Source organism: Salminus brasiliensis, chromosome 17 (assembly GCF_030463535.1).
Source record: "Salminus brasiliensis chromosome 17, fSalBra1.hap2, whole genome shotgun sequence".
In the NCBI taxonomy this organism is placed as follows: domain Eukaryota; kingdom Metazoa; phylum Chordata; class Actinopteri; order Characiformes; family Bryconidae; genus Salminus; species Salminus brasiliensis.
Window position 1 is genome coordinate 9,776,114 of NC_132894.1, and position 16,195 is coordinate 9,792,308.

The 16,195-nt window shown below is 40.1% G+C and overlaps 1 protein-coding gene across 3 annotated transcripts; it reads left to right on the forward strand.

The window, feature by feature from the left end:
- The first annotated feature begins 6,293 nt into the window (after positions 1-6,293).
- Positions 6,294-15,754, forward strand: lhx9 (LIM homeobox 9). 3 transcript variants are annotated; one of them, XM_072660887.1, is made up of 5 exons: positions 6,294-6,949; positions 7,684-7,886; positions 8,310-8,662; positions 11,834-12,036; positions 12,605-14,430. In XM_072660887.1, the coding sequence occupies exons 1-5, from the start codon at positions 6,776-6,778 to the stop codon at positions 12,857-12,859; spliced, it is 1,188 nt and encodes a 395-aa protein (XP_072516988.1). In that variant the 5' UTR covers positions 6,294-6,775; the 3' UTR covers positions 12,860-14,430. The 3 variants fall into 3 exon arrangements, with proteins under 3 accessions (XP_072516988.1, XP_072516987.1, XP_072516989.1); XM_072660886.1 differs by having other exon boundaries at positions 6,295-6,949; positions 8,307-8,662; XM_072660888.1 differs by lacking the exon at positions 12,605-14,430 and adding an exon at positions 14,908-15,754 and having other exon boundaries at positions 6,297-6,949; positions 8,307-8,662.
- Positions 15,755-16,195: the final 441 nt, after the last annotated feature.

The window sequence follows — 16,195 nt, forward strand, 5'->3', positions numbered from 1 at the left end:
GCGCCAATGAGCGACTGCGTTCTAGAAATTCTCTCTTGCTTGGCAGTGATCCACAATGCATGTGCTAGCATTTTCGTCACCTCGTATCTGAAAGTTCAAATTAAAGATTATCAGCACTTTTGGCCATTTCTTGCAATTATAGGTGTCAAATATAGTCTATTATTTTAATAAGTGAACCGAAGCAAAGTTCATAAAGTTTATTTGGGTTGTCAGACCATGTGTTACGTTTATCAGCCAGGAGAAACAGTCAAATGCTAAAAGTGACAGTATTGAAATAGATCTCATAAAACAATGACATTTTGGCTCATATATTGGCTGCTGGTGCTAATGTGAGTGCGCAAAGGATTAAAACTGCAAACTGAAAATCCTCTCTAAATGGGCCCCTATCACAGAACAACTCATTTGCCTCTGATTTTCAAATTGGAGCTTGATGTAGCATGTGGACATTACATTTAAGAAAAAATAAACCTGTTCACTCCCCAGTGTGTACTGTCCATATGCGGAAATTGGGCTGCAAAAACGCACAATTTTTAATTTTAGATATTTTATATATTTACCTATTTAGCCTACAGTAGTTTAGTGTTATTGAAAAACATGTACATTTTAAAAAGGGTCTCAGAGCTTGTTAGGGTCATGGCTTATTCACAATCATCGTTAGGAAAGGCCAAGTGATTTATAAATGTCTCCACAAGCTGGTTCCCAACAATCAGGCGTTTAACTGCAAGAAACTTTCAGAAAGATTTAGTAGGCCCTGGAGTGGTGGTGCACTATTCTACTGTGCAGCAACTCCTGCACAAATATGACCTTCATTAAAGAAAAAAACACTTTCCTGCATCCTTAGTGCCACCATTTTCCACAGAACTCACTTCCACAGAAACATCTACACAAGCCTGGGATAAAGAAGGGAATAAAGAAGTTAAAATGGCACGTTTTGGCCGCAACCACCAGAGATATGTTGGCATCAATAAACTACAAGCAAATTCCAGAAGCAAACACTGCACACTGTCTGTAAAAATCTGAAGATGAACAGAGGATGGCTCCTACAGCAGGATAATGATTCTACACACACCTCAAAATCCACACGAGGAGCCAGGTAAAGGCTTTGCCATTGCCTTCACAGGACCTGACCTGAACGTCATCGGAAACCTGTGGACAGACCTTAAAAGAGCAGTGAATGCAGGACAGCCCAAGAACCTAGAACCCTTTTGCAAGGATTAACAGGATACAAATACCAAGAACTGAAAGGCACTTCACTGCTACAAAAACGTTTACAACCAGTGATACCTGCCAAAGTACTGACCATGCAGAGGACCATGCAAACCTCTGCTTTGGGTGTTTTTTCTTTTTTGTAATTTTGAAATGGTAAAATGTGTAGATAAAATGTAATCTTGCTTAAAATATTAAATAAATAGGCATCTTTAATTTATGCCTTTTGGAAATCAGGTCAGGATGTACAGTAATATACAATTAGCAATTTTACAGTAATAGAAGCTTTGACTGGGGTGCCCAAACCTTTGCTCACCACTCTAGAAGCACACTAATGTCACAAGTGGCTGTAAGGGAACAATGTAGGTTATGGGCTCTAAAAATAAAGCCAGTAGGATTATTTAGAAGCTGTGTATCAGAAGACCCCCTTTAGTGAGACCCCCCTATTTGTGAAACAAGCGTTTGAGAGTGGAGAAACTTTTTAAAACTTCTATACCACTTGAAGGCGTACTGTAGGAACTGTACATCCAAGCCAAGAACTGTTGAGGAACCTTTATTATTATTTATTATTATTAAGTATGACCCTGAAAAGGAGGATGGGGTGCTAAACATTCACAGCTATTTTTGGATGTATGGCTTAGCTTTTCAAAAAGAACACCATCGATTTGTAGGAGTTCTTGTTTCTACCATGCTGAGGACGCTGATCAGCTTTTGGATGTGTATTGTAGAGTAACCAATCTGATGATTCAAGGATCAGTCAGCTCTGAATCACAACGGGGAGAAAAAAAATGTTGGGTAGGCAGCAGTTGGACTGTAGGGACTCGAGCTAGTCATACAGAGCCATCCTCCATCTGTCAACACGCGGGGAATTGTGATTGTAGCATCAGCAGAGCAGGGCTCAGCATCAAGAAAAGCAGGCAGAGGGATGGAGGAAGGGAGGAAGAGAAAAAGTTTGTGTGTGTGTGTGTGTGTGTGTGTGTGTGTGTGTGTGTGTGTGTGTGTGTGGTGTGTGGTTGGGAGGGGGAGGTGGTGGTGGTGTAAATTCTCATTAGGCTCTCCACAATGAACGTCCCCTATCAGAATCAAAGCTCTAAATGCCGGTGCACAGCATCTGCTACGTAAATTCGAGGCTTCCAAAAGTGTAGCATGACAACACAAGACATTTCTGGGTCCAACGATTAAAACGGATCTATGTGTGTGAATACTGTGGAGCGTCCGCCATCGTTTGCTCTCACAAGCTCCATACAGGAGCCCCATAAGTGACACAGGGGGGAGACAGGGGACGCAAATAGTATATGTCAATTAAGCAAAGTGGTCTATCTTCATACACAGATCAGCCATAACATTAATACCACCTGCCTAATATTGAGTGGGCCCACCAAGACATTAGCAGTGAATCCTTTGAGTCCGGTAAGTTGTGAGGTGGGGCCTCCATTGCATCAGTGAGCCTTGGGTGCCCAGGGCCCTGTCACCAGTTCACCGGTTGTCCTTCCCTGGAGCACGTTTGGTAGGTACTGACCACTGTATACTCGAATAACCCAACAAGACCTGCCTGATATTTTAGAGATGTTCTGATCCAATAGTCTAGCCATCACTAGTGTGTCAGATTTTTTCTGCTTTTAACACATCACCTAGAAGAACTGACTGTTCGCTTGCTGCCTAACATATTCCACCCTTCACAGATGCCACTGTAGATGACGATAATATTTTTTTCCACTTCACTTGTTAGTGGTGATAATGTTATGGCTGATAGGTGTAGGGCTATAGTGTGGACTCGTATATGTATATATATATATAGTATATCGTTTTATATATTTATATATATATATATATATATATATATATATATATTTCATTTCATCTCTTCTTAGACCCACAGATAGACCTATACATATTCAAATATCATTTTTTATTTCTTTAATAATAAATGTCCCTGTGGTCCCTGTGGTCTGTTTTAGTATATTTCATGCCAGTGAAAGTGTGGGCACTCAAGACTACAAATAATTCCTCCTATGTATAACATACTTGGCCAATGGACTGACTGGTTGTGTTGGAAAGGGGTCTATAAGCCTGGGTCAGCTCCACGTGTCTAGTTATACTTTCCCCTCTGGAACGCCATTCCTGTACACTTGAAAATGCCCCTTCCAAACAATCCCCGTTGCTCACAACAAGCTTCAGCTATAAACCTGGATTATAGGCCAGTCTCGTTCACTACGTTATTAGAGGCTTATTTAGTACACGCTAACCCCAGATAACGTCTATTCCCACCGTCTACGCGTTCGTGTTAGCGAGATGTTCTCCTAAAGCTCTGGTTGGAGATGCGTTGCAACGTTTTAGGAGTCTATCGATATTTTCCCATTGCGTTTCGATGCACGTCGCATCACTCATGGTACATTTATAACAGTAAAGTGATGGGTTATGCCGGGCTGGGCCTCTAATGTGTCCATTGCGCGGACACGTTGTTGTTGTCGTCGTCTTTCTTTAAAGAACTGGTCAGCAGACGTTCGTTTAGACGTTTGTTGGTTAGAACCTACTTGATATATCAATACATAATGCAAACTCAAAATGACTGGGCCTATTCCTCATACACACACGCACACACACACACACACACACACACACACACACGTGCCCAGACTTAGGTTCGAAATATCTCCCAGTTTTGTCAAGCCCTGGACGAGGCATCGCGCTCCAGATCCTCCAGATAAATAATAAAACGAATCACACGCATGTAAATTCGCCTTTCCTAGCGCGGCTCTGTTGTAATTGACACCCACATGGAGGACAAGAAACAAGGAACAGCCCCCATCTGCTGGTAGGATCCCTCTCGCATCCCTTCCCCTACCATAGGCTGCAGTGTGGCCATCCTCCTCTCCAGCGCGGCTCTGCGCAGGACGGCACCTCAGCGCACGGTAAAGATCTCCATCTCCTGCTCTGCTTTAGCTTTCCACATATACACACATATATATACACATATATACACATATAGATACATATAGATACATATAGCTGCCATGCTGGCTCTTTCTGCACAACCGAGTATTTATATTAAATGCTAAAAAAAATAAATAAAAAAAAATCACTGGCAGCTCGTGGGCAACAGCGTCTGGTTTAATTTTTCATATTTCCGTTTAATGCAGACAGGTAAGATCAGCGCGGAGTAGAACCAGCAGAACCGCGGAGTCAGTTGCAGGTCAGGGTGTATCGGAGGAAAACGAGGCTCGAGGTTTGATTGGGGACATGGGCTTTTCTTTTCGTTTTAAAGCTGGGCCTGTTTTTCTGAGCGCAGATCAAGCTCCCAAGATTTTTCGGTAGCATCGATAATTCGCACTTTCTAAATAAATCTAAATAATTTGTGATTTTAGTTTTACATTTTTAAACGTCACTTAATTTTTTTTTGTAGGAAAAAACGCTGCTTTGTAAGATTCATAATAAAGATAAAATCATTATATCTTTATTATATTACAGCATTTTGTAATAAAGTATTTATAACGTAACAAAAGAACATTTCAATTTTTAATTCTGAAATGAATCATTTTTTTTAATATTAGGTAAGTCGCAAATTAAGGAAGTACAGAAACGAGTATTTTTTCATAGTGATTCATATAAACGAATGCAGAAAAGGTTTAAATACAGAAGAAAAGTAATAATGAGAACAGTGTGAAATCGTGTTGTCTATTAAATACAGAATTTAGCCACATTTGATGCGTGCGAATAAAAATGTGTTCAGACAGATGAGAGGAAGTTTGGAAGATCATCATCAGATCCATTAGGAAATGTCTTTTTTAGATTATTGGAGGGCACGTGAGCATCTCCGTTAATACCCAGGCTTGCAGTAAATCTTTCTGATCGCGTGTTAAATTTGGCGAAGGTTGTTTGAATGGGAATCTCATTTTCGGTGTCTTTTTCCGTCACGCCTCACCCGATCTGATCAAACTGACAGAGCGAAAAGGGACAAAAGGAGCAGGACACTTACCTCCCATCACACTGCTTATGCGCAGCCTGATGGGATTTCTAGGTACAGTTATTTACAATAGATTTACATTAGTTATTTAGCCACAACTGCTGGACGGATAGAAGTTCGTGTTAGCTAAATAATGAAGACGAAGTGAGCAGGGGAAATGCTATATGTTCTATATAATACAGTTATATAGTATAATGTATATAAATTATATTATATATATATATATATATATATATTTAGTGCCTTAACGAAAACTGTTATTTGCTATTGAGACGGTTCAGAAATTGGGCTGGTTTACGAATAAAACTGCATTTAATAATTATTAACTGTTTAAATAGTGGTATATAAATAAATCAACTCGAATTTACTCTTATGATCAACTAAATTATTGATTGTAAGCGTATGAGCTCATCTATAACACTATAGCACACATATTTCTCTCACACCCACACACATATCCAAATGATCATGTCTAATGAGCTACTACACCAGGTTCAGCAACTGTTAGCGAACTACTTTTTCTCCATTATCACCCAAATAAAACCATCAGCAGTTTCAGATTCATTAAAAAGAGCTTTCTCTCTATTTCTCTCACTTTCTCTCTCTCTCTCTCCAAACTAAGCCAACACACATCATCTTTCATCTTTGAGATCAAGCTTTCCCAAAAATCACAACACTCCCTTCAGCATATCTAGCTCAATACCTCTAATATCGCTCAACACCAAAACCAAACCAAACAAAACCAAACAAAAAAAAGAGTGTTGACCACCCCAGTCCACTGACTCAACCCCAAACCAGAACTTACTGGTGCCTCTCTACTTCATCAAACGCTCCCATCACGAGAAACAAAGCCACAAACCATAAGGACGAAGGAAAGTGCTTAGCTAAAGAGGCTGGAGGGAAGAGTAAACAGCCAGAAACACTGAGAGGGCTTTTCCTCAGCGCCCATCATCAGGGTTTTGAGGAGAGAGTGACAGCTCTTTGTTGGTGAGGAGAAGTCGGTGGAGATAGAGAAAGAGAGAGAGAGAGAGAGAGAGAGAGGGAAGGAGAGTGAGAGTGAGATAGAGAGAGAGAGAGAGAGAGAGAGAGAGAGAGAGGGAGAGAGAGAGAGGGAGAACTCCTCCTCCTCCTCCCAGCTAGCCCAGGCTGGGCAGGCGTGTGCTCTCTTCACAAATAGGACACGGGCTCTGCAACTCAGCACAGTCCCAAACTCCACTTTCCAGCACTCGGAGCCCTGACAGCAAACCGGGACTATCTCAATCTCACCTTAAAAAACACACAACTAGAACTCTTCTCCCAGCGCGACCCAACCACACGCCCTGCCTGCTGTCTGCCTTTGCCTTATCACCAGGATTATACTCTGTTTCCTCTTTATTTTGCCTGTTTTTTTAAAGGTCTTGACGGAGTGGAGGGTGCTCCCCCAAATGTTCCTGTTTTGCTCAGTCTCTGCTGGCGAGGTGGTGCACTGAAGGTGCCTGCAGTCTCATTTCTTTCCTCCATTTTTATATCTTGAAATTTTTTGGGAGCATTTTCACGCAGGTCTGAATTTTTGCGAGCGAGCTGCAGATCCCTTTTCGGATGGTCTGAGGCTCCGGAGCGCCGTATATGGAAGTGGTGGGGTGCAAGGCGAGAGAAAGCAGTTGCACATTGCGTCCAGCAGCCATGCTTTTCCACGGCATCTCCGGGGAGCACATCCAAGGGATCATGGAGGAGATGGAGAGGAGGTCGAAGACGGAGTCGCGCCTGGCCAAAACGGTCCAGATGAACGGCAGGGAGACGGTGAGACTTTCTGACTTATATTAAATTCGCTCCAAAAAAGAGGAGAGAGGAAAATAACCCCCCGCGTTCGGGCTGTTGTGGTGGAGGAGACTGGAGGGGAAAGCACTGCTTGCTCTGGTTAGTTAGGCTGTATAATCTGCTGAAATGAAAATATTGGTGTTTTAACAGGTTTGACTTTTGGCAAAAATGTAGCTAATAAACGAAAACTAATCAATATTTTTTCCTCGAAATTCCTAATTATTAAAAAGCGAAAGAACAAGAACAAACATTAGCTAGAACGTGGGTTTATTTAGTGCTGCTAATAGTTTCAAATCATCCCCCTAAATTGAAACAACAATAACAAAGACACCAGCAATAGTAATAATAATAACACTGATAATATCAAGACTACTGGTATTACTACTAACAATAATAATAATTATTATTATTATTATTATTTGCATTGACAAAGAAACAAATGAGGCCTAATTAACAATTAGCTAACAACCCTAATCTAAACAAATCTAATGTTTCATTTAGCTCTATTCTGGCTAATGCAATGCTACTACTCTCAGCTAATTCATTTGCATTAGCAGTCACTACTAAAGCTATGTTTATTATTAAAGCGTTTGTTCTGTCTCCAGTGTCTCACTTTCACTTCAGGCTGTTTTGTTAAACATGCTAGCTGTGTTTTTTGCGTAATGACCATTCTGGACATCAAACCTAAACGAGGTGTTTGGGTGCTCTTCCCGCAGAGCATGCCCTCTGTGAGCCCGGAGAAGCCCGCCCTGTGCGCCGGCTGTGGGTCCAAAATCTCGGACAGGTACTACTTACTGGCGGTGGACAAGCAGTGGCACCTCCGCTGCCTTAAGTGCTGTGAATGTAAACTGGCCCTGGAGTCGGAGCTGACCTGCTTCGCCAAGGATGGCAGCATTTACTGCAAAGAGGATTACTACAGGTAAGGAAGCCCGGTCAGCCAGGCCCATTTGGTCTTTCATCTTTTCATCTTCTTTCTTTCTCTCTCTCCACACACACACACACACACACACATACACACACACACGCGCGCGAGCATAAGCTAATGCTTAATTATTACCAGCTTAGCATCTCATTCTCTGTATGCTGGAATTCTCCTCTATGAGCTTAGCAACTTTTTGTCCACCCAGATTTTCCTCATGTGCGTTCCTTGCTAACCACAATTTGGGCAACTTAAAAAAGGCCCCTCAGGCCTGTAGGCCACAGAGCTTCAGTGTTCTTCAGTGTTCTTCAGTGTTCTTCAATGTTCTTCAATGTTCTTCAAGTCTGAGAAAGCTTTAAAAAGCAGCCGGATGGGTGGGAAAATCGTCCCGATTGTAAATGGCGTTCTTGACTGTTCCAGAAGGTTCTCCGTGCAGAGGTGTGCCCGCTGCCACCTGGGCATCTCGGCCTCGGAAATGGTGATGCGCGCGCGGGACTCCGTGTACCACCTGAGCTGCTTCACGTGCACGTCGTGCAACAAGACGTTGACCACGGGCGATCACTTCGGCATGCGTGAGAACCTGGTGTACTGCCGGGCGCACTTCGAGAGCCTGGTGCAGGGGGAGTACCACGCGCCGCTCAACTACGCCGAGCTCGCGGCCAAAGGCGGTGGGCTCGCGCTGCCCTACTTCAACGGCGCGGGCGCAGTGCAGAAGGGCAGGCCACGGAAACGCAAAAGTCCGGCCATGGGCATAGACATTAACACCTACAACTCAGGTAAGGCGCTTTGTTCAGCTACTAACGGCCTTATTACAGACCGTGGAGAAAACCAGGGTGAAGGGTGAAAACAGCAACACTGCATTTTCATCATCATAGAATGGGCCAAGTTAAAATCAATACAGTACAATACTAAACATAATGTTAAAAGCTCAAATAAACAACATTTTACACACAGTCTAATTAAGTAGTACAATCAAATTAATATTAAACGTAATGTTAAATAAGCTAAATAAAAGAATTTAATTAAAAGTTAAACATCAGCAAAATCAGACAGCATTTTAAATAAAAGGAACAGCCAAAATAATTTTAAACACAATTTAAGTTCAAAGTTATAAACAAAACAATTTTAGTAAACAAAATGTATTAAAATACAACAGTATTAAAACAAAATGAATGTCCAGGACTGCAGAATAAACCAAGAATACACCGAAATAAAATCAACAGTAGACAGTCTTCAGTCTTCAGCCTTATCAAAAATGAGCTAAATAGTGACACGTCACCAAATCTTTTTCTAAATTCGAATTTCCATTAATATATATAATTTTTATATAACTCTACTAAAATGAAAAAATAAAAAACAAAAAGCTCCAAACAAAGCAGAATAAAAAGGCTAAAAGTGAGATATTTCCTGCTCAGGGAGAAATTCGTTGGTGAGAATTCCACGGCAAAATTCCCGTTTTTAGAGCGTATTAAGGTCGTTCAGGGCTTCAGCTAAAAGGTGTGAATTTGTATTATGTTTTAATGATTAATTAACGATCCTGATTATTAGAGGGTTCGCTCATTAGACTATAAACCTCTAATTAGCAAATACAAAAATAATGAAAGCGGCGTGAGATCGACAGGAGCGGAGAAATCCCTCTGAAGATTTATATTCAAATACAATAATCTCCTGCATAACTTCGCTTTCCCCCATATAATCTGCACTGTCCCTCCGTTCAGCTCCAGCGTGTCACACCGCGACCCCGCTGCGCCTCTTTTGTCATCGCCGTTACAGTTCATGTCTGGGCGGCTAAAAAAAAAGTCTGGCTCGGTGTGCCAAGATTCTGCCGTTTCTTCATGAATGGAGAGGAATAAGGGCAATCTGCGCGTTAATTGTTCTGTGTTAATTGAAGGCGACGTCGGAATCCGTGGACTGAATGGAGCTGCAGAGGGGTCAGTCTGCTGCTGGGCAGCTTAGAGACAAAAAGAGCCGAGTCCAGAGATCCTCACTCTTGACATATTTTAGAGTTGTTTTTGTGAATTAACAGGATATTATTATTATTATTATTATTATTATTATTATTATTATTAATATTAATATTATTATTATTAATAATAATAATATTATTATTAATAGTAGTAGTATCCGTTTGATTGACATGTCTTGCTCTGTTCCGCTGCTATGACGTTTCAGTTTCTGAAAATGAGCAAATATTAAATACATTAATTCAATAAATCAAAATTAACTATTATCCACAAATAGTTCTGATGGTTCTTGGTTATCCGTTGTTCCATTAGATCAGGGTTAAGCCTCAGAATGGGGTTAGCAAAGATCTTAAAGGAGCAGTATATGCTCAGCTCAGTTCAATAGGGTTTGGTAGTTTGGTGGGCTGTGAAACTTTATGTCAGCGTTTAAGATGCAACATTTAGGTGATCAACAGCAACATCGCCAAAACCCCCCTTTTAAAAGCCATGCAGCACATTTCAGCTGAGCCTGTACATCAGCATCAGTTTATCAGTAGCGCCACCTCGTGGTGAGATCTGGCGCAGACGGACTTGTTGCGAACGGCGCAGCAGAACATTTTGTTCGTGACACGAAATGTATGTCAAAGTCTTGATACTTTTTAGGCATGTAAATATTACTGGGAAGTTTATCATAATTATGACAGACAGGCTACTTTTATTAAGCTGTCAAACACCGATAGGAGCTGTAAGAGTTCAGTCGGGCAAGTTGTTAATCACATGCAACAAGACACTGATTCCAGAGGAAATGGAAAAGTTGAAAGCAAAGTATTGGGGTTGCTTAATGGAATCTGTGGTAAAATCTGTATATATTTATAAATAATGAAATAATTATTAAGGCTTCTCTATTTGTAAAAACAAGTATCAAAGTTAAACCTAAACAAATGTGAAATTAAATTCGAGTAAAAGGCATCAGCACTGTGCATGACCCAAGAATGACCCTGGCAGCTGAGATGTCCAAATTTAGAAACTATTTTTTTCTATTTTTTTTTCGCAAAACTAGTTTAAAGCATTTTAAACGCGTTTGAATAAAAACGCAAAGCAGAGCGCGAGAGCGTGTTTTACTTTATACGGGTTTTTTAATTACGATTTTTTTTTTTTTACAGTTTTGTAATATTTTTTTGTTAATTTTACTTATCGCAGTGCACTAAAATGTAAACATTTCTCAACTAAAAAAATACCTAAGGTGGTTAAAATGGTGTTACTTGCTTTATTCGCCTCAAATCAGTACTTTAAATAAAACACAGCGAAACAAGATTTAGTTTTGGGTTAGAAAAATAATCCTTTACATCAACTAAAACTCAAAATACACATCAAATCAACTTCTCATCTGTTACTCATTTTTCTGTTATATTCTGAGGCGGGTTTTAGTCAACACTGATTCCACCGTCACGTGCTTTGCGCTTAGCTTTGACCAATGAAATATAACTGAAATCAAACCATTAGCGCGCGACACGAAGAGCACGCAGATAACCTACTTTTCTTACTTTTTTAACGCACTTCAGTTTCCTCTCAGAAACGCATGCAAAACGAAGGAGCGAGTCTGGCTCTGAATATGAGGAGTAAATATAGTAAATGTATGGCATTAACGCTACAATGCTTTGTAGAAACTGGATCTTTTTATTTTTCATGTCATTTTGTTCTTTATATGTGTACTTTTACATTTCTACCCCTGCCGCCCCATTTCCTGAGCCATGTAGTCCACTGTTATGTTCAACTCACTTTAATTCCGTTGTAATATTTCCAGGTTTAGACTGTAAACAGATTCCTTTTGGCTTTTACATGGCTCCTTTTCAGTAGGAATGTAGATACCATTGAACAGATCTTCACAGTCTGGCAGTTACCCAGAGGCTCAGTCCAAGCGAACATATACCCTAGTTAACTTGTTTGTGCATTTTTGGCTTTTTCCACTGAGCCTTTGCTTTCCTCTGTCTCCTTGGGTCTCAGGTTGTAATGAGAACGAAGCAGACCATTTGGATCGAGATCAGCAGCCCTACCCTCCCTCACAGAAGACCAAACGCATGCGTACATCCTTCAAGCACCACCAACTCCGCACCATGAAGTCCTACTTCGCCATTAACCACAACCCCGATGCCAAGGACTTAAAGCAGCTTGCTCAGAAAACAGGCCTCACCAAAAGAGTTCTTCAGGTAAGCACTCGATTAGTCTGCAGAACGTTTGTAGACGTCATCTCTCATCTACCCCCTTATCAGAGATTTTCTTTTCACATCAGCCATCCAGCCCTGTGTGTTGTGTGTTTTGTGTTTTCATCCATTACCTGTAGAGCCATACAAGCGCTTGAGTTGTACTGTTTAGTAGTAACACATATTGCAAGGCAACAGTTTAATAAACAGAGCCAGCACTGGAATACTGTGTTTTATATATACCTCTACTACTACTAGGCTTTTTAAATGACTAGGAGTTATGATTGGAGATGTCTGAGAGGTGCACCAAATTTTCAGGGAGAAAGTTCTTACAGGTTCTTCAGTAATTCTATCCATTCAGTTGACTGTTGGATCGAAATTTGTGGCCAGTTTTGCTAGAATATGCGATAACTATCTCTTCGTCAGCTTTTGAATTTTTTGAAATTTCTGCATTATGGAATTGTTCAGTAGTGGTAAAAGAAAAACACTGTGATGATAATATTCTAAAGGTAGATTATTGACAGTAATTCGCAGCAGACATCAAAAAAGTAAAGCCATTGGGATTGGTTTGCAGGTTTGGTTCCAAAACGCACGGGCCAAATTCAGAAGGAACGTTTTGCGGCAGGAGAATGGGGGTGTTGATAAGGCTGACGGCACGTCACTTCCTCCACCCTCCTCCGACAGCGGTGCACTGACCCCGCCCAGCACCGCCACCACACTAACAGACCTGACCAATCCCTCTATCACCGTAGTAACATCAGTGACCTCTAGTTTGGACAGCCACGATTCTGGGAGTCCCCCGCAAACTACCTTGACAAACCTTTTCTAACACAAATTTGTTTTTGTCTTTTTTTTTCCTTTCAAAAATTTGATTCTTATTTTTTTTTTGTTGTTGTTCACAAAACACCCTCAAGCAACCAGTGACAGAACCTTTTGGAGACACTAAAAATGAAGGAATTGAGGAGAATGTAACGTAGCATTTGCAACCACTTGGCAGCTGAGTTTCCACGTATGTTCCTTTTTTAATGCACTATGTTGTTTGCATAAAGGCCTACTGTTAGCATAATTGGACTATTCAAATGTGAAAGTGGATAACATGTCTAAATCATAGTCGGAAACCTATCGTTAGGTAAACCCGCCTTTCCGTAACATTAAGTAACAATGCATTTTGTTTTCTGAATGCTCCCGATGCATTTGTAGCTTACGACAGTCAGGCATAGTCATTATTACAGCCATTTAATTTACAGCTCAAATGCCAGGTGGATGCCTCAGTCCCTAAGTAGTACTACAACACAGCTCTAATTCGGACTAAAAGATCATCTGTGCAGTGGTAAATGTTCAAGATGTCACAACCCCTACATTGGCAGAATAGAGAAAGGAAACCTCCACTTGATTATATCAGTTATTTGGATGGACGGGCTACGTTTCAATCGATTGTTTGTACAGAGAAGCACTTTGAACAAGTATGACTTGCAGCTTTTGTATTCCAGCCGCCCATGAACTGTTAGGTTTACAGTTGCTCGGTGACGAGACAATTATTAGTGGAAAGTGCATTATGATAGAGCTGCTCAGGGCGAGGGTGAGAATTAGAGCTAGGGATTTATTAGAGTTAGGGAAGCCAAACTGGGGAGTTTTTTTTTATTTCTTCTTTTTTCTTTTTTTCTAGTTTTGTTTTGTGGAGGTTGAGTTTCTAGAGCTGATTTACGAACGTTAAATTAGTCAAAAAGACACAAGTCAGCTTTTTTCTCCTCAAGCATGTTCACGCATTCTTTTTCTATGGACACTTGCCACTGAACAGACCAAAACCAAAACAAAAAAAAAACACATTTTTGGCATTTATTCTGACTGGAAGCTTAAGTGAGGGACGGCTAAGGACCGATCCGGCTCCTTGCTAGGGTGAACTATTTCATTGTGTGATGGGAAATTTGAGATTTGTTCTGTTGTAGAACAAAGTGGTACTCTAGATCTACTTCATGAAGTAGATGCCTAACTCAGTTCTGCTATGTGCCTTACGCTATAACTTGGAAGAGAGTTTGTGAAAATTCAGGAGATACATGTCTTGTTTGTTTAACTGATTCACATCCTTCGAGACGCCTCACTAGTTTTGTACTGTTTTTGGTTTCTTTTTGTTTTGTTTTGTTTTGTTTGTTTGTTTGTTTGTTTTTTTCATCTGTTTTCTCGACGATCTTTTTAATGGTGTGTTCTGTTACGAAGGGGGCAGCGATGTCATAGAAAGCAGTTGTGCACTCTTTCAAATATAGTTGGTAAAATCCAAGAATCTTATATATTGATCTTCGTGTTAATAGTACAGTACGTGTTCTATCAAGATTGTCCATGTTTCCTTGTTTCTTGAAAAAAAAGATGGTGTATAGAAACTATTTCCCCTTAAATATTTATGGACCAAACGGTTGTTATATCTTATTAAATTTGTGTGAATAAAAAAAACACTTGGTTTTAACAGAGTTTTATTTGTCATTACACGACCATTTTTGTTTTTGTTGTGTTGTCTCTCAGATTTGCAGTTTTTTGGTCACATCAACTGAAACATGATATATATCGATGATTGATCCCCAGTCAGAACTCCCTCCCGCACATCTCTTGCTCTCATTTTTGATATTGATTTCCAATTTCATTCTCTTTATTGTTCCAAAGTAATGCCCCATGGATTTGCACTAAAGCCCTGTGATCGATACAGAAAAAAGGATTGCTTTTTTTAATGCATGAATATGGCTACCTTATAAAACAACCAATGCTAGAAAGCACAGCTTGATATACATATATACATATATTTTTATAAATTACTAAAACTAAATGCAAACCTCTTAAAGCCAGGTTGCTCTGTAGTTTAATATATTGTTACTTTATGATTTCTTTCAGGGAGAACAAATCTTGGGGCATTACAGCCATACTTCACGGCGTTTGAAAATTCCCTAAAGTATTAAAAGAAGGGGGAAACTTTGATCGGAATTCCTCACCATTGAAGACAAAGACAATGTTAGGATAAGATGCTAGTGCTAAAAGCTAAACCAACAACAACAGCAACTACAACAACAACAACAAAAAAAAACATAACAAAAAACTCTTTTTAAAAAAAAATCTATCATCTGAATGTTTGAGTCCACGCTCGGAGGAGAACCCACTCGATATGTGAGCTTTTTCTTATATCTTATGCTCTTTGTATCAGAATGACAATGACGAAAGTTACAAAATAATTGTATTGATTTCTGGTTGTACATAATAGAATAATGTAACGATTAGCAGAAAGGACACATAAATAACACACTCTCTCTCTCTCTCTCTCTTTCATATACACACATGACACACATACTCATAAGCCTAATGTAATCTCCTTGCTATAAAAGCTTATTCCATGAATGTCGCTGTCATACACACACACACACACACACACACACACACACAAACACAAACACAAACACACACTAAAACATGGCCTCCTTAAAGCTGAAGAGCAGAATGGCAGAATGTTGATCAGACACAACGGTGGTGGTTCTTTGCCATATCTATCAGAAAAGGAAGTATTAAAAAAAGAAGCTTCATATGTTGCATGCACCTTATCATCTGTTTCCATTTTTCTGAGCTGAGTAGGTCGATTATTTTGTCTGATGTTCCATTTGTTGCAAACTGTAAAAAAAACCCACAGAATACATTTCCCTTGTGAATCCAAGATCCTCCCATGGAAGCGGAAACAATAACTCCACAAATGCATGCATTATTTCAATAATAAAATACTTCTTTCCGAAGTATGAATAATTCACTTTGGTTTCGGCTTTAATTTCCACACTATGCATCGGCGCAGTGTTGAGGATGAACGGATGAAGGAATGTTGCACCACATGGAAGACCACCAAACAGCACAGTGTGGAATTCTGACACTGTAAACATAATAACATTGCACTGTAAGCTCCACCCCCTGACTGGCTTTTTTAGATATGCTAGGCAGTCACATATCGTTTCTGTCCAGTGAAAAACATGTATCTCCAAATTGATTACTTTACAGGAACAGGCAAAAAATGTTCTTAAATCTGAATGGACATCAGTGTAAAATAAGAGTTATTAACAGCATTCCTATTGGTCTATTGATCTAATGATTCACACAGTGTTCAGAGCAGCTACAGGGTTCAAACCATGGAGAAAACTAAACATGG

Coding starts and splice junctions, on each gene's coding strand:
- lhx9 (XM_072660886.1), top strand. CDS start 6,776: ATGGAAGTGGTGGGGTGCAAGGCGAGAGAAAGCAGTTGCACATTGCGT. Junction 6,950..7,683: donor AGATGAACGGCAGGGAGACG/GTGAGACTTTCT, acceptor CTCTTCCCGCAG/AGCATGCCCTCTGTGAGCCC. Junction 7,887..8,306: donor TGCAAAGAGGATTACTACAG/GTAAGGAAGCCC, acceptor TGACTGTTCCAG/AAGGTTCTCCGTGCAGAGGT.